At 33.0% G+C, this 27,484-nt stretch overlaps 1 protein-coding gene across 4 annotated transcripts; it reads right to left on the bottom strand.

Annotated features, from left to right (window-relative positions):
• Window positions 1-2,813: 2,813 nt before the first annotated feature.
• LOC148613994 (polycomb protein SCMH1-like) lies at window positions 2,814-26,282 on the bottom strand. 4 transcript variants are annotated; one of them, XM_088587692.1, is made up of 12 exons: window positions 26,145-26,282; window positions 21,303-21,378; window positions 19,595-19,665; window positions 18,872-19,106; window positions 15,973-16,061; window positions 15,477-15,720; window positions 12,959-13,153; window positions 11,954-12,154; window positions 9,988-10,164; window positions 9,412-9,561; window positions 8,719-8,864; window positions 2,814-8,005 (listed from the first exon to the last, which is right to left on the bottom strand). In XM_088587692.1, the coding sequence occupies exons 2-12, from the start codon at window positions 21,373-21,375 to the stop codon at window positions 7,883-7,885; spliced, it is 1,704 nt and encodes a 567-aa protein (XP_088443818.1). In that variant the 5' UTR covers window positions 21,376-21,378; window positions 26,145-26,282; the 3' UTR covers window positions 2,814-7,882. The 4 variants fall into 4 exon arrangements, with proteins under 4 accessions (XP_088443818.1, XP_088443817.1, XP_088443815.1 ...); XM_088587691.1 differs by lacking the exon at window positions 26,145-26,282 and adding an exon at window positions 22,362-22,470; XM_088587689.1 differs by lacking the exon at window positions 26,145-26,282 and adding an exon at window positions 22,411-22,445.
• Between the last annotated feature and the right edge of the window lie 1,202 nt (window positions 26,283-27,484).

Raw genomic sequence — 27,484 nt, 5'->3', positions numbered from 1 at the left:
GTGCGACCACAACTTTCTTGATACCATTAAACAAAATGATACATATACAGTCAGGACAGCTCCATTTGTGATATTTCCGGATGACTTATGTTTTCCAGTTTTCTAGGAGTTTTGAAATTTTTAGGGTTCCACAGTTAAACTCAATATGATTATTTTCTAGCCAACAACTATAGTTTGATTTACAAACTTGATTAATCATTTCGGAAATTCAAGTTTTATGCATGCCACAGGAAAAATGGAACATGATATACAACGTATAACTTTCCCACACTTACTGTGTATGCGTTTGATGGGAAAATGGAACGCTAGAACACTGTGCTGTAAAAATTTGCTGTAATGCAAAAACCTCGTCTTTCACAAATAAATTCATTTGCATAATTGTTTTAAAGATGTGATAAGGTCTTCTTATCAATTGATACTGATTTGCTTTCGTTTCATTGTTAATGACTTTTAGAAACTTTATCTCCCTGTTAAAAGAAAGAGCGGTTGGACTCTTAAGCCGTCTGAATAGTTTAAAGTTTAAACATATTTATTCAAGTATATAAGCACAAGCAAATACTGTATACGCATTTACATACAAACTCATGGTAGGATTCCGAAAAAAAGCTAGATAGCTTATACAAAGTTCCGTGTCCTTAAGAGTAAACTTGCAAGAATATTCTTATAAATAAGATGCATGTGGAATGTTTTTTTCATAATTGACTAGTAATTAAGACAAACGAATAGAAAAACAAAAATTATTAAACCTTTTTATAAATCTTTTACTTTTGATAATCAACTTCTGAACTTTAAGAAAAACTTCTACATTTTGTTCAGCATTTAGAATATTTGAGCCATACAACAATACATTTACAGTAATAGGTACACCAAGCGCCATAGAAAATATGATTTCATTTCGTAATAAAGTATATTTGGGACAAAAGAGCAAAAAATGGGAAGATTCGACATGACCACATGTACAATTAGGGGAATTAACTAGGTTACGACTAAACAGATGTTCGTTGAGTGAAGCACTGTTCATTCGCAGTCTGGCATGTAATATTTGCCCTAGTCGTGTGCCAATAAAGTAAAGATTCGGGCATTTTATCAAATGCTCATTAATCTTATTTCTAAAAATGTTAGTGGAACTAGAACTCCTGGTATTCTGAGGAAGTTTCTTCCACAGTTAAACTGTTGCTGGCAGAAAGTATTCAGAATAGAAGTTAGTTCTCGTGCGAATTTCTAAAATATTTTGTGATTGTCTAGGGTCTATTGTCCATGCAAGGAATCAATCGATTGAAAGCCGTCTGATTTTGTCAAGATAAATTCATGCTGTCTCAAATTATGTGAAAATCTATGAATATTGTCAGACATATGTCTAGCATAAACAATAATGCCTCCAACGTTCCCAACAGCAACTCTGTCAGATTTCTTGTAGATTTTAGTTTCTTCCCCGTCGTCTTTAAGAACACTTATTTATAAATCTCGTTGCTTATTTTTCATCAGGGTTGGATTTTAAGTTTCGTCGTTTTAAGAATTTTACCATTAATGTCTATCTCTGGTATGTGGCCACCTTTATTTCCACCCACAATCTGCCTAGAATGTTGTGACACCGTAATTGTCTATAAACTGAATAAATCCACATGACCACCTGATACTATAATACAATGTAACTCTTTAAGTTGGCAGACATAGTGTCGGGTTTTGTTACAATCGATGAGCAACAGTTTGTCGTCACCTATAAAACAACCAACCTATCTAAATGGTTACATCACTATCATAGGTTGAAGTTTTAAATGTTGAGATGTTGAAAATATAACTTTGCAATGAAACTGCCCATCCTTGTCCAACATCTAATCCCTCCAATAGATCTACTGACTGTCCTAAATAATCATAGACGGTTACGAGATCTTATAACTTTTTTGTACTATTGTGCTTATCTGTATTATTGGGAAATAAATTTGATCATTGTATCGAACCATATTTCTAGCGTTTTTTTTTTTTTGTTTGTTTGTTTTTGTTTTTGTTTGTTTGATTGTTTGATTGATTTTTTGTTTTTGTTTTTTGGGTTGTTTTGTCTTGGCGACCAGGTCAAATGTACACAATGGCCAGTGGTGCTTCGGTTATTTGGACGAATGGCTTTATACAATCTCAACGCAACGCAAAGTCGTACAATTATTGTTGGTTGACCACTATTTTTATATTGTGTGTACACTATATCATGTTCAAATACATTTGCCGAAATTTTTTTTTTTCATTTTTTTGTTTTTTGTTTTTGTTTTTGTTTTTTTTTGTTTTTTTTTTTGTTTTTTTTTATTTTGCATTTTCTCTTTTTGAATACCCTTGCATCCCAACATGACTTGGTACCAGAGAAAAACAATTTCATTGTTCAAAGTTTCTTGTTTGCCGGGACGATTTTGTAGCTTATTTTTAGTTTTGCATATTTTTGTAGTATTTTTTTTTTTTTTATTTTCGTTGTGAAAATCTCGGCAACCCTTAATATGAATCATTTAAAGAGTAATCAAGGGAACCAAGGTTACAGTGGTAATCAAAAGAATGGACAGACAGACTTACAGATAATGCCTACATACCTTACCAAAATTGTTTGTAGGGTAAAATGTTTTTCATAGATGTTCTCTATTCATTAACACTAGCAATCCAAATTATGTGTTTAACTATAGAAGCAGAAACTTCTTGTTACCGAAATCAGAACTCAAATCCCTCATTATAAAACACCATTATAAAGCTTGAGTCAGTGAAAAGTAGTTACAATATAACAGTTACCACCTTCCTTACAGCAGTGGTATAACAAGTCTCCTCAATACTAATTGTAGTAGATGGTTAATTCATATCTTTATTATGAATGCTCAAGAAATGACAACATTTATTCTCAACAATGTACATGCATGTACTATGAAAATGAAAATTTCAATGTATTTTAACATAAAATTATTTCTAAGAACCTGCAAAAATGTCAGTTTTCAAAACAGATTTATTTATTTTATATTAATGACAATATGCATTTGAAAGCATTGGTACTTTTTATACTTTTCTTCATCCATTTATTATTGGTTGTCACTTTTAATAAAAGATTTAGTTCCCATGAAAATAATAGTTAGACTCCTATATTATCACCTATGTGTGTGTGTGTGTGATTAAAAATGATTAAAATCTTGTGTACATTGTAAACATTAAAAAGAAACTACATTTATTTTCTTATAGAATTAATTTGCTGAATAAATTGTTTTTTTTTTTTTATTTTTTAAGAGAGACATTTACTCAAAATAATTTCATACATATTTTCCATTATTTGAAGGAAAAAAATATTACAATAGACGACTTTCATATTCGCAATGTACGCCAAATCTGGTGGAAACTGGTTTACGGTTTTATAATAGACAAAGAAAGGATATCAGATTCGAAGACTACAAGAACAGTGATAGTTATGGGAAAATATATCTCCGAACATTAAAATATCGGAAATACTTCTATAATATATGTATCATTTATAAAGTCCTGACACTAATTGAATCAAGTTTCCGTTCCCTTGGCGCCTATTGCAATGTCACCCAATCTAACACCTGCTGACCCCAGTTTTCATCAATAAAATTGAAGAACTTTTCCAGAATGGAAGTGAATGTGAAAGTCATCAATAAAAACTTTCTGCATGATCCTTAGAAATAAGTACAAAGCCTCATTACTTTTGCATAGATACAGAACAACTAATCAATATTATTCAAAATTGAACCATTTAAAATCTTCCGTAAAACCTCCCAAAACAATTAAAAACATGATACATGTATACACAAAGGCATAAACTTACTACATATGAAGTTTGTTTTCATCTATTTATTCTTTTTAATTTTTTACTTTTCGTTTTGTATGCTGTAAACTTTGGGGTAACTATCCTTCCAATAGAGGGATAATGGTATATGCAATGAAATTTTAAATGATATAGTTCACATTTCTAAGATGAGATATGTGTCAACAAAATTAACCCTAAAATAATGATATGATAATTTTCTACAACTAGAAATCCTTAGTATGTTTGTACATGTAAGGCCAAATAAAAATATTTTCTTGATTCTCAGGTCTTAATCAATATAAAAATAAAATGTCTACTCCTCTTCTAGAAATAAAAAAAAGAACAAAATATAAAGTGTGGTATCACTGGATCTATATCATTGGAATAAAAACCTGACAAAAATTATGAACAAGGGGCTGTCAAATTGAAAGTAAACCAAATTTTCCCAACATTGAAGCATCAAATTCAAAATTTTTGCATTAAAAGTGGCTGCCCCTCGGAAATGACAAAAGGGAAGTTGACCTTCAATTTGTCACATGAAACAACATATCCAAAAGTGATAATCTCTTTAAACTTTTTTTAAATTGCTTAATTTTCTTAAAAATGCTTTAAACCCAATAGTTCTGCAGAACCTATTTCTATTTTTCTGTTTTATCCCTAACACCAGGTCTAGTAAATCAACTAGAAATAAAACATCTGTCAGACAATTGGTAATCTTTAAATGATTCAATTGACCTAAGAGAATGATCTTCCACAATGGTAGATACCCACTGAATATCAAACACCTTTTAAGTGCATACATGTATAATATTTACTAATACATTGTTTTTAAATTAACATTACATGTACATGTACATTGTACTTCCACCCCAATAGCAGTTAATGTCACTACACTTACATGTACTTGTAAAAATGTTAAGTCAACACAATAAATAAATTAAAAAGCTTATGATAAAATGCATTGTAAAAATTAGATACATGTAACAACAATGATCTACAAAGCAATCACAAGTGATACACAGCCAAAAGTTCCACATGTTACTTGATTTTTATTATAATCATATGATAATGTACATACTATAGTCATAAAACAATAACAATGCACTGTCTTGATATGAAACTGATGAACGGATGAGACTGAGAAGCACGAGAATATGCGATGCCATACCGAGCATTTTCACCTGTTTGAGCTGAATTTGTATATCAAAAGTTTTTTGTCAATTTTTGCACTGTTATTGTCTTTATACTACAACAAAACTTTAAACAAAAATTGATGTTTTAACAGAGTATAATCTAGGATTCAGTGAATAGGAGAAGTGACTTCTCCCTTCCAGGAGTTCTAGGGAGAAGTGAGTCTGGAATGGGGAGAAACATACATTTGTACTTTACCGCTTTACAACATTCCTTATTCGAAGCAAATGACATCATCGCCACTTCAAAACAAAGTAACATTCACGTAGTCACAACAGAAAAGTTATAATCAGTCAGTGATCGTATATCACTTGTAAATATACTGTCAATGTGTTTTGACTGCTCAAATAGAACAGTTGCAGTTTAAATATGATTAACATTACGATTCTCATATGGAAAAAAATTGCTTGCTTTAATACATAAATGTTCACCATATCTATGAAAATCACATATGATGGCCACATATAGTAATCATGTCATATACATATGACACCCTATCAATTTGTCAAGTGAGAGAAATGATTGTGATATGTCAAGTATTGCAGCTAAATTGTGATTGATGCAAGTTTAGGATCATGAACATACATTCTGCAACTCATATTCAACAATTTTAGCAATCTGCAGCTTTTTCAAACAAATTGAGGATATCTGTCAAAATGATTACCAGTTGCAAAATACTTAGAGTAAATGCATCTTTTATTTCAATAAACCATTTTTCAGAAAATTTAAAAGGCGACATTTTACTATGTACATATAAGAGCATGTTAATTATCTTTTAGCCAGTTAAAATCACAATTTATGTTGATTTATAACACTGATCATGATTATGTTATATTTTTTTATTAATGATACAAGGTGTGTACTAACTTACTACATAGGGCTCTTTGTATTTTTTGAAAAACAGATTATCAGAATAAAAGACGCATTTCTACATATCAACTGCATTAATGGTAATCATTTTGACAAACATCTTTCACATGTTTGTTAAAGTAGCAGTTTTGTTGATATTGTTGAACAAAAGCAAATTTTTTGTTATATATGATCCTTTATCCATTTACGATGAAGCTGCAATATTTGACATATATTATCAGTCTGTTTATGATCATTTCTCTTGCTTGACAGTGTGACAGGTGTGTATCATAATCATATGTATCATATCATTTGATTCTCACATGTATCCATTATGGCTGTGTACTGTAGGAAATTTCAAAATTAATTTAAATACAATAACTAATCTTTAAAACTCTAGAAAAAAACATTCATCATTTTTGTGAAGTTAAATATCATTAAATCGCTTGTCCTTTGTTTTCTCATTGTCTGAAAGTACATTGTAGAAAAAGTTAACATTTTCCAAAACTTACATAACTTCCTTGTAAACAACATCAAATAGCACTATAAGCATAGGTATTTTTTCAGAAATGTACAACACAGACTTTTTCAAAAAGTCCAAATTACTTTTAATCGCAATACATCCCTTCAAAAACAATGAAAAAATACAACAAATTTATTAAGTTAATGATCCACTGGTGCATGATCTTTTTCAGTGAAAACCCAGAAATTGACACTGGAACCATTTTTGTGATTCCAATCGGATTCCTCAATTAGCTAAACCAGAAAACAAAAACAGTAATGTCAACAAGAAATTAAGTTATAAATCTGAACTGTTTAATCAGCAGCAAAAACACTGCAGATTAGCTGAACATGTAAGGAGTAAAGAATACTCATTCCATATGGACGTGACAATGATTATTTCTTTTAAAAACTTGTTCAAATTTATTAGAAATAACACCAATATGATCTATCTGTAAAGATCATGAAAATCACACCGTCTGACAGAAATACTAATACAAATTTGATCGTGTCCGAATAAAATCGTTACACCATTATTCAGTAATAATTTGTTAATTGGCTGCAGTAAAACAGCATCTCACCTTCTACATTAAGAGCTTTTATGGCATCTTTGCAAGTTTTTTTTAAATTCATAGCACCATTAAAAAACTGGCTGTTTCACTTCAATTTGTTCATTTAAAAAAAAAACTATACTGAACTCCCTCACAACAAAATTTAAGAGTGGAAAGGAGTACCAAAGTTTCATGATAAAAACACCTCTCCCTCGTTGGCAGGACGTTAACATGGGGAACAATGACATTACAGAATTTATGAAAGCACTAATTATGTATAATATATACACACAAAGTTCATGTATTGTTTACTTCTATTTACAATATTAATGTACACATTTACAATAAGAAATGTTACCTTAAGTTTGAAAAGGAATTCAGGGCAGGTAATATCTTAAGTACATTTCCATGTTTCTTCATATGCAAAAAATATTTGGGATATTTGATTTTTAAAAGTCACTTATTTATTTAAATGTGACAGTAAAACATTGAATTTTGTATTACAAGTTCCAAAATTTTCCAAATATGATTATGGGACCCAAAAGGTTTAAACACCACATTAGGATGTTGACCTCTTTAAATATTTATAGAAATAAACCTTCTGTATAAAACAAAGAAATAACATTCAGAAAACATTTAAAGGGTGAAGTTCCTCAGAAAAGAATAAATTGATATTTCTATCCTAGCTACATCCTGTATGCCTTAAAACAATAACATCATTATTCATATACAAATAACATTAACAAAGTTCTTTAACAAAACAATGCATAATTGATTAGTTGCTGACAACTCATTAACAATACTCGTGTGAAATCCTCACTATTAGTTATTTTTCTTGCATTCATTATCTGCTAATCTTAGAGATTATCTCTCCGCGTAAATTAATTCAATTAACCACTATGACTTGTCAATTTCAACTCATTGGATTTTACACAAAATTCATTTGAGATTTGCTCTTTTTTTTCTTCCAGCCTGCTGGCCCTGTCCTTTTTTGTATGGCCCATGATCATCTTTTGTGTTTTAATTTATCCACAATATTACACAATTTAAGCACTGGTCCAAGTTTGAGTCCTAGATATTTCATCATCATGTCACTGGTCAGTAACAGAAATGCTCTGCCATCAATTTCCTAAAAAAAAATTAAAATGCTAACATCATTTTAAAAGCAAAAATTACAGCAATAAAGGAATACATGCTATTTCAGTAATGCATTCCTTGAAGGGATAGAGTTCCACTTTAATAATGAAACTTTAAGGGGCATTTTCTTTGTTGTATAGGGTTTGTAAGTCTCGTTCTAGTTTCTGTTTCCATACCGTAATTTCAAATGTAAAATATATTGAAATCCGAAGACCGATCTGCATTTTATTGTTTACTTCCAGGAAACCTAAACACTGCATCACAATGCAAAATTTTCTATTTTATACTTTTTTAAAAAATTTTAACCTGTAGAACTAGATATTTGTCATTTTTTATTAATAGTTTTACACAAAAAGATATTTTTCTTTTAAATATTAAACCCAGTGATATGTTAATGACAAATCTCCATGCATTTGAATGCTAGACAAGGACCCATTCTCACGAAACCACAGTCACGTGATGAGACTTACATACCCTATACCAGTAAATGTATATCCAAGATTACTAGAATAGCAGACACTAACTAAAAAAAAAATAATGCTTCATTTTCTTGGTACTACCATGACTACAGGCCAATGTTTCTCCACAGGAAAATTTGAAAATTATACTGCAATCTTCTGATTTGAACTCTATAAACCATTACATTGCTTAGAAAACTAAATCATAGAACATGTATTGGACTAGAAATGACTATACTATACGTACATGTTTTCTGAACAGATCTGCATGAATATTGAGGGCAGTATCTGTATCAGTAATATGTTGTATCACTTCATCTATGGTCCATAATGTAGGATCTGATGGAAGCTTGTGCTGGGTAGGAGGTTTAGGGTCTGATGTCGTTGAACTAGCTACAAAAGACAGCAAAAAGATTTAAAAAGATAGTTAGAAATAGCTGCACTATAAAAGTGTGTGAAAAAAAACTGAACATCTACCCCACCCCCATTTAGTAGTCCTATAATCCTAAAGTAAAATATCTTAAAAAAAAAAAAAAAGGAAAAGAAAAAAAAGTAGCATTCCATCATGAAATCAAATATGAAATTATAAGCCGAGTAGAATGTGACAAAATTGTGTTGGTTGACATGTATACAAATAGATGACAAAATGACAGCAGTTTCTAAAAGGTGTTGGTATAAAAAATTTATTCAGATGCAATGTCCACCATTATTATTGTGTTGAAATAAAAAAAATATCTTGGTGAGTAAAGTTTTCCATAATTTCCATTGTATTAAATTTGAGGACACAAAAAATAACAATTGTGAAATTTCAATACCCTATTCAAAGAGTAAACTGTCAAATTTGGCACTTGCATAAATTACTTTCCATAAGGAATACACAAATTCTTAATTTGAACATAGTCTAAATGTTTCTTTTTTGTCATAATTGTACAAAACAAACCTTCAGCTTCAAATGTAGAGAATCTGCGTATTTTCTGTTGTGCCTTGCTGATTTTTAGACTATCTGACGATGAATCTGTTGACCATCTTCTTTTTAATGCCTTGTTGATTGCAGTACGATTTTCTAATTCTTCTTCTGTGAAGTTGAACACTAAAATGTTTCAATATCTTATTCAAATGATACAAGTTATCATGTCTTTAGATGCTGAGGTAACCAAACATATGTCATGTTCACTAGCTATGTGTGTGGGAATTTATTTTCTGAATTTATATAATCACAAATTAAACATATACACATGTAAACCTGTGACTGATGGTTCAAAATACTAATCCAATGGATAAATCATGCACTCTCCGTAACAAGTTTTCCAGTGGATAAATATTTATCCAGAGGATAAAATTTTGAACGACTGGCCCTTGGTATAATTTTCTTGTCTACAGGTCTATTGATTCCATACAAGTATTTCAAAATTAGATAAAGTTTAGTCATTAACTTAGAAATATAAATCAATTAAATTCATAAACAAGTAAGAATTGATCTCAGCCATCAACATTTTCTCAACCAGATAATTCTTACCTGATCTAGGATTTCCACTTCTGCTGCATTTGGGGCAGCTCCCATGTAGAGGTTGACTAGTAAACAAGTTCTCACAGCACCCAAGTTCTTCTAACATTCTCTCTATAAACCTCCAGAGTGTGGATAACCGTTCCACAGGAGGTAGACGTTTAGTGTGGGTTTTATTTCCTTGGTTTGCTGAAATGAACAATATGATGCAATGATTTTTCAGACAGTCTACACAGTATTTTACAAAACTTTTAAATAAATATCAGTGAAGTAAGCAACTTAATGGTTCAACCATTTCTTTTCATGCACGAGGGTACATCTCTTTTTTTTTTGGAACAAGTTTGTTTATCTTACCCTCAAAGAGAGAATTTTATGATTTGATACATTATAAGGCTGAAAAAACCAGAGGCTCAAGAGAGCCTGAATCGCTCACCTGGTTAACCATTTGCTTATTTGAAAAAGTTGAGGAATGAGACAGGCTAAGTTAAAATCAACTAAAATGTCAAATGCAGGAAATGCTTTTCATACCATTTTCATGACCTGAACCAGAATTTGCTAAAGGTAACAATTTCTGAATTTTTTTCAAAAACCTGTCTTATGACCCCTAAGTTTCATTTTTAGTATAGGCAGCCATATCTATTCACGGATTAAAAATCACAACAGTCATTTTGAGCACAATACACTAAAGAACTATTATGCTTATTTTCATTCAATGACCTTAAATGGTTTTAGAGAGGAAGATTTTCAAAGTCGTACATGTGAAAAAAAAAAAACAACAAAAAAACTATTTCAGGGGTTTAACTCCTACATTAGTCAATGAATGGTTTTGAAAATTTCGGCATAGGTCCATCTCATAATGCTGAACAATTTTACCCGTGCCAGAAATTTGGTAACGGCAACAGTTTTTGAGTTATTTGCAAAAAACTGCCATCTGACCCCTATGTTCTATTTTTAGTAATGGCGGCCATGTTTTTTCATGAATCACCAATCCCAATGGTCAATTTGTGTGGGATACCCTAAGGAACATATACGCCAACTTTCATTGAATTCTGTGTAATGGATTTTGAGAGCTTTTCAAAGTTGCACATGCGAAAATACAAAAAAAAAAAACTGTTTCAGGGGTCGTAACTCCTACATGAGTCGGCCAATCGTTTTGAAAATTTTGGCATAGATCCATCTCATGATGCTGAACAATATTACCTTGCCATAAATTTGCTAAAAGCAATGGTTTTTGAGTTATTTGCAAAAAACTGCCATCTGACCCCCTATGTTCTATTTTTAGTAACGGCGGCCATGTTTTTTCATGAATCAACAATCCAAACAGTCATTTTCTGTGGGGTACCCAAAGGAACATATATGCCAACTTTCATTGAATTCTGTGTAATGGATTTTGAGAAGATTTTCAAAGTTGCACATGTGAAAAATGCAAAAAAACTGTTTCAGGGGCCCCAACTCCTACATCAGTTGACCAATCGTTTTGAAAATTTTGGCATAGGTCCATCTCATGATGCTGAACATTTTAACCCTGTGAAATTTGCTAAAGACAACGGTTTTTGAGTTATTTGCAAAAAACTGCCATCTGACCCCTATGTTCTATTTATAGTAACAGCGACCATGTTTTTTCATGAATCAAAAATCCCAATGGTCATTTTGTGCAGAACACCCTAAGGAACAATCATGCCAAGTTTAAAACCTGTCAGTCCAGTAGTTTAAGAGAAGAAGATTTTTTAAAATTTTTCCATGACGACAACAGACACCAAGTGATGGCATAAGCTCACTTGGCCTTTGGCAAGGTGAGCTTAAAAGACCATTCTCAAAAGTTTCTTCCAATCAATGCACGAGTGGAATATAACTGACAACTTTTTTTAAGTTAGAAGTACAGTCTTAGAATTTCATTAGATCCACTACCATTTGTGTCAGTCTTTAGCTTTTGACTACAGGTTTATCCTGAAAACTGCATGAGCTATAAAAATCTAACCTGTAACAATGACTTTGCCACTGCCTTCTCTCATCATGTTATACACTTGCTTCTCTTGTAAGGCACAATCTATACAGGCCTGGGCCACTTCTCTCATCACCTTGGCGATGGGCCCAGGTCCATACTGACTTGGTAGCTGACTGACCTTTCTTGGGTGTAAATAACCTCCGCAAGAACAGTTGTGATTAATAAACACACACACTGGAAAAGATATTTTATTACAGACTATTAAGAAAAACAGAACATCAATGAAAGATTAATATCGTACCACCTAATGGTGAAAAGGAGTATAGCAAAATGTTCAAAATGGCAAAAAACTCAGAAACTACATTCTGGAATTTGCTGAAAATTGAACTTAATCTGTGTTATTGGTAATAATAACTGTGCAAAGTTCAAAAAATTGCATCGATCCATTTTCCAATGATCATCTAAAAACTGTCGGAGAGGCGGACACACAACTTCCTGGAGGGTATGACATAATACCTAGCCACTTTGTGTGTGAGGCTAGGTATTAAAAGTAAATTCATGCATTGCTGCTTCATAAAATACAATGCATAATTAAATGGGTTATGGTTATATCCTTTATACCTCTTGTAATCTAGCCTACATTCATGAGAATTAAATCTCCAATTCACATATTGATTTAAATGAACCTTTAAAACAGAGTTAGAAATAGTAGCCTGCCCACCAGCCCGAGACTGGCTATTTTTTGGCAGGACTGGCTAATTTTAGCAAAAATCTGTATAGCCATATAGTAAATATATTAAAAAAAATTGTATTCAGGCCTGGCTAGAATTTGAGTGAGTTTCCTACCCAGCTATATACTAGTAAAAGCAAACATGATTTCTTACGAGTACAAACCACAAATCTCTATTTTCTGGGTCGTTTGTCTGTGACCCTTTAAGGGTACTCAATTTAAAGTTTCTCTGGTTATTTCTTAATGAATGACTGAGAAGAAGAAACAAAGACTTAAAAGAGCAAAGTTCAAGACAAAAGAAAACTCACCGGTGGTGAGACTAGGAGAACTTGTGTCTGGTTCTGTGACCTGTACCACAGGTGTTTCTGGTTCTAGTTTAGGAGACAGGATTGGTGTATCTTGACTGGGACTTGGTGATGGTGAGGAACCACTCTGACTTGGTAGTGATGGGGTTGGTGTTGATTCCTTGGTGCATCTGTTACCTTTATTGAACTGTTTGCCTCCTGTTAATGATACATCAGTCTAAGATAATAAATCTGCCCTATGTTCAACAAATTATTACAAATTGGTTTATGTCCCTTTATAAGGCAAGGCAACATTGAAGGCTGTCCAACTGCCCAGGACAAGTGAAGCTACCATCTGTACAAGTAAAAATTAAATAATACTTGCCTAGCAAACAACAAAATCCTTTTGACTTTTTAACATGCTTTTACTAAAGAACAGATTTCAATTTGGGCGAGTAAAATTTTCACTAACTTGCCCAAAAGGACAAGATTCATAAAATGTTAATGGAATGCTAAAAAAAAAATTGTCTGTTTCCTTCTACCCTACCTATCCTAGTTTTTTGTGCATACCCTTAACATTTCACAGCTATTTTGATTCAAGCACTGTTAAAGTCTACAATGTTTCCCAATTTAATCAATGTAAAATGATTTTGGAAAATAAAATAATTACCTACGTATTCTACTTGTTTTTCTTTTAGCAGGAAACAAGACTATTACATGTATTTTTTTTTTGGCCTCATCTCAATTTAATGCCTGACATTCATATGATACCTAATCAAAGTCCTTACTTGTCTTTCAAAAGGAAACTTTCACATTTACTCTGAAATCTCTATCTAAAACCACAGATCTTTTCCTCAAAATACATGTAGTGCAATAAAAATCTGGAAAACTTTATTTGGTCTAGTTTTGCACACAATCTGTTTGTGTTAATATATACAGTAGATTCCGCTTAATTGCATAGCCTATTTGCCAGTAAAAATTATGCAAATAACTGGGCTATTCTTATAACCGAAATTACGATTTTACCGGAAGTGTGAGTTCAGGTAAGACGACGATACTGTGGATCAACCAGGGCTATCACTGTTCAACATTTCTGATCTGGTATTTAATTGTTATAGATCTCCTCATTTTATTGTTCTTTTATCAATAAATAATAATATATATTGTGTTTGTTTATTGACCTTCTTTACGTTGTGTGTATTTATAAGTAAAACCATGTGTTTCTCATCTATAAATAGTCAAGTAATTTCCTGACCTTTCTATGAAAGAAAATCACATATTTCATATTTCAGTCAGGATTCAGTGTAATATTCATCAATGTTTGCAGTTTGTGGGCTTTTAAAATGGTCTGTGTGTTTTTACTCCTCTGTTCAATCTCTATTGCACACTGTGGTTGTGTATTATACGTGTCATTGACCTCGATATATTCCTATGAAATGTGGATAGTATGGGGCACCTTAGGGTAGTTGAATTTCAATAGACATTGTACTAAATGAATGATGACTTTTAATTTTCGGTTGATATTTATGCCTAATAACCCAAGCTCACTAAAAACTGTTCAGCTCATTAAAGAAAATTAAATTTACATTGATAATCATTTGTAGTCGGAAGAATTTAAATAGGGACAAAAAATACCCCAAGCCGAATCATAAGGTGATGTTTGGCATGTCGTCAGACGTCATTGTTCACCTAGGTGCTTGTTTACTTTAATGTAATTAGAAATCATTTAAATCGTCTTTTATGTCCATTATGTTTTTAATCCATTATTAACACCTCCTGATTGATGATAATCTAGTTTTTACAACAATAAATATGATTGACATATTTATGACCTGAAGGCTTAAAATAGAATTTGGGAAAACCTGTCTTTACCTGGATGAGGCAAAAATCTCAATGGTCTCACTAACCACTTCCGGGTCAAATGGCCACCCCCCTATGTAGTACCAAAAACACACTGAACCTAGACATATGCATTGTAAGTGCATTACTTGTGTGTATTATGATTAAAAGTAGTCAAAATTAAGCTAAGAATGTGGACTTTAAAATCATATATGTAATTAATTACAAAAGTGTATGAATATTGTTTACATGTGTGAGTAATTTGCCTCCATGCTGTCAGTTAGCAGAACAGGTAAAAATGTGGATTTTCAGTATTATTTATTCAAGTAAATTTTGTGAAGAATTTCTACTATCATCGTACCATTAGCATAATGATTTTGGAAGCCTTACTTTCCAAGCCTCGCAACGGTATGCAACTTTAAGATGTCATTTGTCCTGGGAATTCACAGTGAGACTTTGAAAATTACTTTTTTAACATGTAAAGTAATGGAAACGTTAGAAGTGGTTAGTGAGACCTATGCAAAAAACCGAAATGCACCTGCAAGGCCTACGCAAATAAGCGATTTTTTCCTTAATAGAATTATAGGAAATGGTTTTGTGCAGGAGAAAATTATGCTAATAACAGAAATATGCAATAAAGCGATATGCGATTAAGTGGAGTCGACTGTATTTCATTATAGAATGTCTTAACTAATATACAAACCTTTCTGTCCAGGTGGCTGAATTGGATGGCCACTTTTAGCACACCACCCTACAGGAAATATATCCCTGGAATCATATCTGCACCAATAATCAAAAGCACCTCTCCATCCATCGAAAGTAACATGTATCTGGTCGCCATTAACGGCCCCGACAGTGGCAGGACATAACAATTGAGGATTTTTCCGGTCTACTGCTTCAAATTTCTGTCCTATTTTAAACATGTTTTCTTTCGGAGTCGATGGTTCCTATCAAATAATGAGTTCAGTAAAATTCATTTTAGACTACAACAACAAAAAATGAAAGTTCATTGTAAATCACTTGGTATCACCGCGAGTCACAGTATTTACTTTTTTATAGCATTTTACCGCACCTCAAGCAAATGCATAAATGCAATGTAAATGTGTCAGTTCTCCCACTAACAAACAAAAAGACTATAACTCTATTTTATAATGAAAAATATGTCCTTCTAATAAGATTAAAGTAGACTTTTTATATACCTTTTTAAAACAGTTATCAGGAGCAACTACAGCACCAGTTAAAGTTTTCTGTAAAAATGATGGCCATGATGAGGGGTTCATTCTGAAACCTGAAGACATAAATATCAAAAATGAAAAAATGGAGTGATAAGTTTTAAACCAGAGCCTTTTTGTACAGGGATGATTTTATGAGGTCAACAAACAACATGAAATTGGCAAAATTGGAAGTAAATATACATTAAAAAAGAATCATAACAGTCAAATTTAAAAACATAAAAAATCATCCCTGTTTGTACAATACAAACTGTCATTTTTAAAGAAAATTTTTCTTTTTACAATAAATGTGTCTAACAATATATGTAGTAATATTTTTTTCTTAAGGCCATATTTAAAAGAATGTTTGTTTCCCCTCCCCTCCCCCCACCCCAGGTCTAGCTTCTAAAACGGACCAGGCAGGCAGGAATTTTTTTTTCATATACATATATAAATTGTAGGAAACAATCATGAAAGAGGAGATTGGGGCACCAATAGAAATATTACTCACTGAAATGCAAAGGATTGAAAAATAAACAAAACCATTTATTCTTGAATAGAAACAAATGATCTGAAACATGATGTCAAAATGTATCAAAAGTTCAATGCAATGACTAGCATGATTAGAAATACATTGATAACTTTAATAAGACATTAAAACAAACACCTGTTTTATAACAATATATAAAACATTCAACTGTGAGAGCTGTGAAAGACAATTAATTAATCAGGTATCGGCAGAGTATTTATGAACATTATCATATTTTTGTAAAATGAAAAATTAATATGAGAAATATTCCTCCTAGGAACTCATACAGTGACAACAAAATCTCAATGTTAGAACATCATGTTGATAACTATTTCAATGTCTGTGGGCGTGTATCCTAACATATGGAACCAGAGCTAACATGAAGAACATGAAGAATACCTGGCATATGAAATCACTCCATAATTTGTTTTTCTTTGTAATGTAAGAATCAATTTCATATTTTTCACCACAGTTGGTACACATCTTCAATATATATGAAACATCCTGTAAAGTTACAGAGCTCAGCATTGACAACTCCTATTCTGGAAGTGTTTCGTTTATTTTAACCTTACAGACAGCTGAACTTGGTCATTTTATTGTGGGAAAAGGGGGGATGGGCGAAATGTAATAGAAGGGTCAGGGTAAATGAGGCTTATAGAGGGGAAATCGGGATATGGGATATATGCCAATTTTATTTTAGGAATTTAAGATGTAAGGCCAAATAGTTACATGTAATGAGATATGGGATATTAATAATCTTAAAAAATTTTAGGAATACAGGACATCTTAGATTATTTATAAGGACATGGATTTTTTCAATATATTTTTGGGGATATCTAGAGTTAAAAATTACAGGGATATGGGATATCTGGTACCCCCTATACAAGCTTGGCAAATGGAATGAAAAGCTTGTCAGAGTGATGTTTTTTGTTGGAAGTAAAAGGTGAAGTTAAATTGAAAGGGTCAGCAAGTGAGGAATAGACAGGAAGTGGTGGTATATAGGGAAGGGAAGCAGGGATTACATTCCCCACCCATTGGAAAATAATGACTAAGTGCACGTATAAAAAAAAAGTTAGAAGCACTCCCCCTAGAAATTTACTGTTTCAACACACCTTACCATCCCCATGGCAAAAAAAAAGTTTGGGAAGAAAGAAATGTCAGTGATGGTGCTAGACAGGCTCATTTATATTAAGACATGAACCATACACCATCTGACGCCTATTTGATAGAAATATAAATTAAATTCATATAACTTGCACCAACTGAGGCCTACTTGATAGAAATGAAAATATAAATTAAATTCATATAAATTACAAGTAAATCTGCCAGCTGATTCATCAAGTTTTTGAGGGAGTTCGTGCAATGAGCAGACTTTCTCAATCTCATTAGAAAAACAAAAGCATCTGATGATATCAAACTGAACATATTTGATTTTTTTAATATCAAAATTATGAACAACCTTTATTTATTCATCAAAGTTCAGCTGGAAGGTCATTCCCTTTGAAAGTTTGACAGTGACGATTACCTCATGTTCATCATCCATGGTTAGACTGTAAAGCATGTCATGTCAAGTGCATTGTTTTGAAAAAAAAAAACTGTAGTCTATTTACTATGACCAGAACAACTTTCGAAGATTGTTTGCACTTGATTCTAACATGTGATGTGCAATTTTGTCACCAACCTTCCGAAGTAATACCTATACATTGGATAAATAAATCCCAGCGAGTTCCGAAATCAGCTAAAGTAATATCCAAAGCTGACACATATCGGACACCATTATTTTAAGGAAATTAAAAAAAAAACATCGAAAGTTTTTGGTAAAAAAAATTTTGACCCAATTGGGGCGAGGCGAAACAAAAATATTTTTAATTTTGGCCTAAGTAAATGTTAAAACTGTTCTGTATTTCACTTAAACACCTTAAATTTAAAGTATTAGAGCAGACAAACTATTCACAAGATGCTTAAACATACAACTGCCAACACTAATTTTAGTTTCTTCACTCTTCATAATAAATACTTTGTTTGTCAAATTATGGTGTTTCCACCCAACACAGGGGAGTCAACATTCCAAAATATGCATGTACTGTAATTCTTTTGTTTACATGACAAAATTTGTTAAATGATACTTAACAAGTTAAAATCATTTGAGTTATATAAAAAAAATACATGGAAAGAATTGAAATGAAGTAAGTTAATCTTAAGTTTTAAATTTAGCAGAGACAAAGTGGAGTCAAAGTAGAGAAAAATGGTGACTCAACTGTGAAGGGTGGAAAAATTATAATAAAAGTCGATGGTAGTGTATATATGTATCCCTTGAAGAAAGATTTACAGTAAAACAAAAATGTTATCTGTTTTTACCTAAAGGAGGTTGCAGTAGCCCACCATTTTTCTCACAATAACCAATGGAATGAAGATCAGATGAATCAACCATCCTCCAAAAATCATTTTTATTATCACTGCCATCCAATCTGAGTCTCAGTCGAGGGCCGATCATACCAACAACTGTGGCAACACAAATTGAGGTCAGATTTCTGGGGTCAACTGCTTCAATTTTCATATTGACCTTAAACTCATTGTCTGGTGGTTCAACATTCTTGAAAAATGAAGGAAAATGCAGATATATAACACAACTAAAAGATATATAAAAACAATTATTCAAAAACAACAAACTTGTTTTTCAGTAATACAACTATGTATGTTTAGAATAAATACAGAAAAAAAATTTAAATTAATTCAAAATCTTACTGACTGTAAATATGTATTTAATGGGACACTCTGGAGGCCAAGGGCAAGTAATTTGATCCTCTATAAGCGAACAGAAATATTTGACATAGCATTTCTTATTTAAAAAATGAGAAGTTAAAAGGGTATTTACTGCTATAATGTGAGAACTTCATGGATGTATAGAACCCTCATGTCATAATTGCATTTGGCCTTATTATTAAAAATGGTGGATTGAAGTCCCACGAAATTTGAACTGACCAATATATTTTCTACATTTAGGCAAGTTGAGGCTACTCCATGCAGTATTCTTCCCATTTCAGAGGAAGATCATTTTATGTAATAAGAATATTTCTTTACCTGTTTAAAGTAACTTTGAGGAGCTGGTTCTGCTTCACATTCTTTTAAATACTGGTCCCAATCGAACCCTCCTGAAATAAAAACAAATATAGTATGCCAAGTACTGAAAAGTTAAAAAAGTCCTGAAAAATTCAGGCAGGTCCATCAAAAAGGAAGTTTCAAAGTCTTAATACAGCTTAAACAAGGTATATTTAAGACTTCAGTTATTTTCACCACATTATCACATGTACATGTTCAAAACTGTAAAGTGCAACAAAAAAACTTTTTAAAAACTGATCAGTATTTTAATACAAATTGGGTCTGATCATACAATCATACATTGACTCAGATCCAGGGGTCGCGCTGGGCTTCGCCAATGTCGCAATTTGCGATTTTTTATTTTATCTGGCGACAAAAATAGCCTGTTGGCAATTTTCTTGGCGCCTAGGTTTTGTACATTCAAATTAGCAGGAAGTTTATCAGCAACAGATATTCTCTCTCTATTAAACAATTGTGTTGACACCTGGTCAGAGTTAATTGACTATGACCAATTTATGCCTGAGGGCAATTAAAGGTAATATTAGACCAGGCGACTGGACTGACAATATCCTCATGGGAGGTGTCAATCAAATGTAAATATATTATTGAGCCAATCAAAACTCTCATCATCTGGTCAAAGATAAACACAATTAAGGCCATGTGCACATGGCTACACACAAGTTTCACAACCCTATTTAACCATGTAATACATTCAGAAACAGACTTACCTAATAACAGAATAAATTAAATCCAATTAACAATGATTATCCCATCAGGAAGTGTCTAAATACTTCGAAATGAAAGAATTGATAAAAGAAAATTGATGGCGTTTGTTTACACTTTTGCCATGTGACTTTTTTGGCGGGAAAATTGGTAAACAAATAGAATGGGGATTCCCAAAATCTAATTAAGGAAATGCTATTCAGATATCAAGACAAGATTCATGGTCCATGGTACAAACTGTAGTTTGATAGAAATTTTATCACTTGAAAAAAAAAAAGAATCAAGCTTGTTAAAAATAATAAAAAAGTAAATTATATTGTATTAGATGAATTAGACCATAAAGGACAAAGGTGAACATGTTTTAAAATCTGTATGAGAAAAGTAATATAGTCTTTTATAGAAGTAAAATACCTGTTTCTGGAGTAGTACTTAATATTTTATGCATATGAAAGTGACAGACTAAAAAACCTAAAAACCTACTTTATACATGCATCAAGAGTGAATCTTGGGTACATGTATGTCATGAATGAAGAAGTTATTTTGATGAATTGACAAAGATAATTCATCAGTGAACTTAATACTGTCTTTTTTTTTTAAATTGTAAGTTTTTTTGGCACCCTTTGGCTCTAATTTCTGAAAACTGGCGACAAAAAATGGCAGCTGGCGATATTTCTGGCAACAGAATTTTGGAAGCCAGAGCAGCCCCTGAGATCGACTAAATATTTTGTCATAGACTTCATAAATTGAAAATGAACAAACACCTACCCTACTTGACACCAGACTATATGCAAATATATGTACATGTCCCACATTAGAATGATAAGTAAGAATCATGAGGGCCAAAGATAAATGCAGAACTTCGTAATAACCATGTAGGAAAAACTTTTGAAAATTGCCGTTTCATGTGTATTGTATGTTGGTAGACTAATTATTTTGGTACAGGCCAAAAAATAAGCATAAGAATTACCAAAACTAGGTGTGACCAATCCCTTACTCTGTGGCGAACCAGACATGTTCCTTTTACTTCTTCGAATTGACATCAACTACAAAATGAAAGTTTATATCTATATATTGATATGAAGTTCAAACACTACGAAACATCTTACTTCAGTACAGCTCTGTAGTACTGATCACAAAATAAAATAAAGAGAAAACGAATCAAACACACGTAGAAAATGCAAGGCTCAGACATGTAGCTCCTATAGTATCCTACATGTACATGTATGGTATGTAAGCACACATGTAAATCATTGTTCATGTTATGTACATGTATAGGGATGATTTTACAAGGTCAACGAACAAAGCGGAAATTGGCAAAATCTGAAGTAAATATACAATAAAAAAAGAACTGTAACAATAAAATCCAGATTTGAAATAGCGGAAATCAGGTAAAAAAAAACCAAGAAAATCATCCCTGAATGTAGGACACAGAACCGAGCACTAAACATTCAAAATTCTAATAAGTTTTCACCATCTTCTTAACATGATTAATGCAATGAATACAAATGCATGAATAAATAAACTTATACAACAAATTTCAAAATGCTCTGACCTTATATCAACAAGTAATATATATATACATGTATGGTCAATGATTGTCAGAATATAACTTTCTGTTGTGATATTTTTACAACTTTTGAAGTTGTCAGGATGTCACCTGCTTCAATTAACTCCAAAAATTTTAGCATGAGCTCTTAAATATGGATAGAGCATATACTATGTATCGTTCATGCATGTGAAAAATAAAATGTTCTAAAGAAATCTAGTTGTTCAGTGTTTCTAAATATACCTCCAAAAACAGTTACAGCAATGATACTTATAAAGGTATTGACTTGGACGGTTTAATTGCAAAATTTCTAAAAATAGAATGCACTATTACTACATTAAGTTGTAAAACACACTATCGACAATAAAAGCATTTTGTAAACAAAGAACTTCCTAGTATTTGAGAGGTCTGATCGGAGTATTGCAGAATTCCTAACATCTGATTAACCTTTATCTAAACATTTTTAATGTTTGTCAATACCTTTTACTCAAAATTCTAGGATGACACGTCAAAATATTGTTATAATAACCTCATCGATCAACATCCTCAACAAAATGCGCCATTTTTTTGTTGGCGATTATAAAGGTTGGTGCAAAAGCGTACGTAACAGAGAGTATGTTTCCGGAATGCGAAATATGCTGGTGTACCAATTAAACCAAGTCCCATATAATGAATTTTAGTTCAAAGAGAAATAGAATGTGTTTTTTAAAACAAAAAAATGAGCAATTCAATATAGTCAAGATAGCGTTTAGGCCACCGTAATTATAGCCAGACATTTTCCACCTCTTTACTCAGAAGGAATTTCTGTTTCTAAATCTTTTGTAAAACCTAGGCCTGATTATGTAACTTTAAGTTGAACTCGTGACGTTCCGATTAGACACGAGCCATGGGCGAGGGGAGGGGGCGCTGGTATGTCTTAAAAGATGATGATTTGGGTGGGGGGTAACTTTTACTCATCTATTGAAAAAAAAAGTAATTTAGACTTTCCCAATTACTTAACAAAGTAGATTTTCAAATAAGAATACAGACTTTGGGGTCTGCTGAGATAAAGATAACAATTTCGTGCTTGGGCGAAAAATTTTTTTATCAGATACCAAATTCCAGCCCCTCCCATTTTCGGAATAAAAATGGTCTGCGCCTAATAAGCGATATTTTTATAGGGCTGTTCCATTAAAAAATACATGTATGAGGTACCCGAGGACGATCACATTTCTTTTGTCTCACTCAGCGTTAGATAGATTCTACATGTGAATGAAACTAACAGAGGAGGCATTACGTTCAATTGATTTTTGTAAATAAGTTCGAAGACAATAGTAAGTAAGCGGCTATCATCTTGACTAAATGATGGTACTGAAGCTGGTCCTGGGGATGGGGTCCGGGACTCGAACCCCTCTTTTTGGATTTTTATTCAATTTCGTGCATATTTTAGGGAAAATGAGCAGTCTGATATTAGCCTGGAGCCAACCCTTTTTACTGAACTCCTCTTTTATAATTCTGGACCCACCCCTTGACAGTAGTGAAGTAAAGATGCAATTTTCTTTAGCTGGTAAACAGTTGTAAGATTCAGTAGAGATGTTCATGGCGATTTTGTAGTATGGAATTTCGGTCTTCATTGCAAAGAAAGAAGGATTTTAAAGTCTACTATAAAATCCTTGCTTATAGGCATTACTATGTAGTGTCAAATTTTACGTTAAAAGCCACCTTTAGCCCTCATCAGCAGCGGTGAAGTTAAGAGTTTTAAGCGCTAATCGATATTAGTGTTACAGAAGTGAGAGGCGGCCTAGACTTTCGCTAGAGGCTTATAGACAATTTCTAAAAGATTGACATAAGTTTTGTGTACATGAATTATAATTATATTCAATTGGCGACGTGATAAGACAGTCACAAGTTAACATTGGTTATTTGGAAGAAAAATGATGTATGGAGTACTCCAGCAATGCTAGAGGTTGTCTTGCATGCTATTTCTGACTTGGGGTATGGAGAAGACGGGGACGTTATAGTAGTAATGTTTAGAGGTGTTTAAATACAATATAGCGTTACTAATATTTTATTTGATGTTTTCCTATATTTTTATTTCATTGAAGATGTGTTGAAATCAAAAGATTTCAGATAACGCATATCTGGGACTTCTCAAATATCGACAAAAAATACCGAAACGTGAACAATGGGACAATTCAAATACACTCAGGTGCCAAAAGTTTGTCAACTTTCACATGTACGCTAGTCCGGCTACGCCCCCTTTTAATTTTTCCGATACCGATAGTGACAATGTCAATGCATGTCAACTTTGTAATTGTTGGTTTAAAAATAGTAAAATAAGTAACTTTTACGGTGACTGGGTCAAAAATGACGTCATTTTCTTTGTTACGTCATTATTCGCGTGTTTGTAAACATGGGGAAGAGAGGTAAAGATCTTGATGTTCAAACCAAAGAAACCATTCTATCTATGGTTAGGAGTGGACTTAAGTCGTCTAAAGTGGCAGAAATCTTGGAGATACATAAGTCTACAGTTTCCAAAGTTTTGAAGAGGTATAGAGAACGTGGAAACAACGAAAACGCACCAAGGAAAGGACATCCCAAACTTTTGACAGTTCGCAGAGAAAACGCATTGACAAGGATTGTAAAGAAAGGCCGCCGGAAAACTTTGAACGACATAACAGCGGAACTTAATAGTGATACACCTGTGAAACTGTCTCGTAGAACAGTTCAACGTGAATTGAAGAGGCTTGGGTATAATAGGAGGACAGTAGCGAAAAAACTTGGAGTACGCGAGGTTAACAGGAAGAAACGCCTACAATTCTGTCGTGGAAAACTACATTGGACAGCTAACCGTAACTGGAAGAGAGTTATTTTCAGTGATGAGATGACTATTGTTATAAAACCGGATGGTAAAGTGAAGGTATGGAGAAAACAAAACGAAAAATGGCGTGGTTATTGTCTTGGATATCTGAATCAGGGCCCGACTCGTAGTCTGAAGCTTATGGTTTGGGGTACTATTACTTACTTCGGACGAGGACTGCTTGCATTCGTTGACGGAAATATGAATTCGGAGAAATATATCAAGACTTTAGATGACTTTTTATGGCCTGTATCATTAAACACTTTCCGAATAATGACTTTCAGTTTATGGATGATAACTGTCCCGTGCACATGTCCCGAGAAACCGAAGCTTGGAAGCAGCGAAATGGAATTCAACCGTTTTTCTGGCCACCACAGAGCCCGGACTTAAATCCGATTGAGAATGTTTGGCTGGTCTTGAAAAATCACATAAAAAGAAACATTTTTCACATTAAAGACACGGAGGACCTAAAACGCGAACTTCGGAAGGCCTGGAATAAGATCAGTGTAACATACCTGCAGAGCCTATAAGGAACATTGCCGAAACGTTGCCGACAAGTGTTAATGTCTAAAGGATTTATTACAAAATATTAAAGTTTTATGTCATAAATAAAGGTATGATTTTTAATTTTTATTGTGACGTTTGTTGTTTACAATAACGCCATCTTGAAAAAAAGTTGACAAACTTTTGGCACCTGAGTGTACGTGAAAACAGGAATTCAAACAAAGACGGTCTACATACACAATATAGCGAACGAAATAAAGTAGAATGCATATAAAATCTGTAGATAAGGAAAACAAGATGTACATGTAACACAAAAAAAACTGAAGCACTATAAGTACCCCCCCCCCCCCCAAAAAAAAAAAAAAAGAAAGAAAGAAAGATGGCATCAATTGTAATTTAAAAGTATGAGCCGATCTACATGGCTGATTGACAATAGTGAAGTACAGGGTTGCAGGGTTATCTTCAAGCTTAAGTCAAATGGGATCTGATGTTTTACTCCATTATTCCTAACAGCGACATTCGTGGCTGATCGGCAGTAGCCAGAAAACTACAGTGTACCTAAAAGCGACATCCCTTTGCAGTTTACAGTGTAGGAGTGGAGTTACAGGCGTAAAATGTAATAATGCACAGAACGAATGCTTTGTTTTAATCGTATGTACTACTAAATCACGAAAGGGTCTATCACTACGTGTGTTCGCATGAATATGAAAATTCATTACAAACAGTCCGGTCCCTCATAAGTTCATTACCATATATATATATAGACAAAAAGAAAAAAAGTCACTGAAATTGACAAAAAAACAGATTAACAAAAAGAAGTAACGTTTCAGTTGACAAAACTATAAGTTCTAAAATGAAACAAGCTTTTGTTTTAAAAAATGAAACTTTTGAACACGTTTCTTCCTTACATAATATAATACCTTGGAGTTCTGCTTCTTGAGAAGCAGCTATAATTAACAGGCACTTTTCACTGGCTTCTTTCTTCACTCTATCCTCCACATCCTGCATTACCTTCTTCTGTGCTTTGTTGTCTGGCTCTGGAGTCCATATTTTCAAGGTGCATGCGTTATATATGGAATCAAGGCCGTAGACAACATCAAGGTACTGTCGAAGTTCTTGGAGAGTTTGGAATGGTGCAATGAATGCGGCACCTGTTATCGAATAGTACAAATAAAATAAGTAAATGAAACCCCGTCACCCGCGCGGGGTGCCAGACGGACATTCCGACAAGTAGACAGAAGATTTATCTGTGGATCACACAAACCGGATGTGTGGACGATTAGTCTGAAGAGGCTCCCCGTCCACGAATGCTTGGACAAGGAGCCATTGCCATTTAAATTGGATTAGAGAAATGATTCCGACTTTAGTATATAATAGGGATCCCATCCCTGGAAAGCCCTTAAAAGGAAGTTTACTGATGCAGAGGTCCGGCAGATAATTGTTCGGTCCAGCAGATTTTGTTAGGTTGCCGGACCAAATGTCCGACAGGTTGAAAAATGATTTCGCTAGGTCTGACCATATAGTTCATTTTGGTTTTAAGTTTATAGAGATTTGTTTATTTCAACTTAAATTGTGACACACAGTAACTAGCGAGGATGAGCATCACTTCATACAACTTCTAGTGAAAAGAGAATCTGATGTAAAATCTTTGAATAGTAGTAAACACAAAATTGTGTTTCAAGGACGGAAGGTCATTTAGTGCCAGGATGTTATTTTATTTTCAAGCAGAAAAGTTACAACGATAAAAAATTAAACAACACCTACAATACTAATACTATGCTTCCGTATAAAATCATCATGGGAATGCTCGATAGTTGTTTTCAAACTTACTTAATCATTGCCGTTTTTTTATGTTTATGAAGACGGAGTACATCACTTTGGAATTAAGATTTAGCTGAAAAATCAAATGATATCTAATTTTACATTTAAGATCTGATTTCTGAGTAAACAGGAGCAGGTTCCCTGCCTCGCATATAAAAGTAATATTTAAACAAGAAAGTGAGAGGGAAAAATCAGCAGGTACTTTATTTAATCCTCAATGGTGAACTGAAAACGTTCCACAAACGCTTTCTCAGTGATATCATGCCGCGAAAACAAATTTTCCACAAACTGTACTCGCAGCATAAGTGCATGTCACTTAGAACTTTGAACTACTGACACTAAAATAATAAGTAGGTGTCTTCCTTACACTTGAAAGTATTTATTATTTTTTATTTAAGTTATACGCTGGTAAAATTGCTGCGTTTCACCATATTCGTTC

Source organism: Perna viridis, chromosome 6 (assembly GCF_037379345.1).
Source record: "Perna viridis isolate PV_CMFRI_1.1 ecotype Kerala chromosome 6, ASM3737934v1, whole genome shotgun sequence".
NCBI lineage: Eukaryota > Metazoa > Mollusca > Bivalvia > Mytilida > Mytilidae > Perna > Perna viridis.
Note: the sequence above shows the minus strand (reverse complement) of the source record. Positions and strands in the feature narration are given on the sequence as shown.

What these genes read in the sequence shown, in the direction of transcription:
- LOC148613994 (XM_088587689.1), bottom strand. An exon ending in GCTACTGCAACCTCCTTTAG is followed by an intron (nt 16,062 to 18,871) that starts GTAAAAACAGAT and finishes TTATGTCTTCAG; the next exon opens with GTTTCAGAATGAACCCCTCA. An exon ending in AAGTGGAAATCCTAGATCAG is followed by an intron (nt 9,562 to 9,987) that starts GTAAGAATTATC and finishes GAAACATTTTAG; the next exon opens with TGTTCAACTTCACAGAAGAA.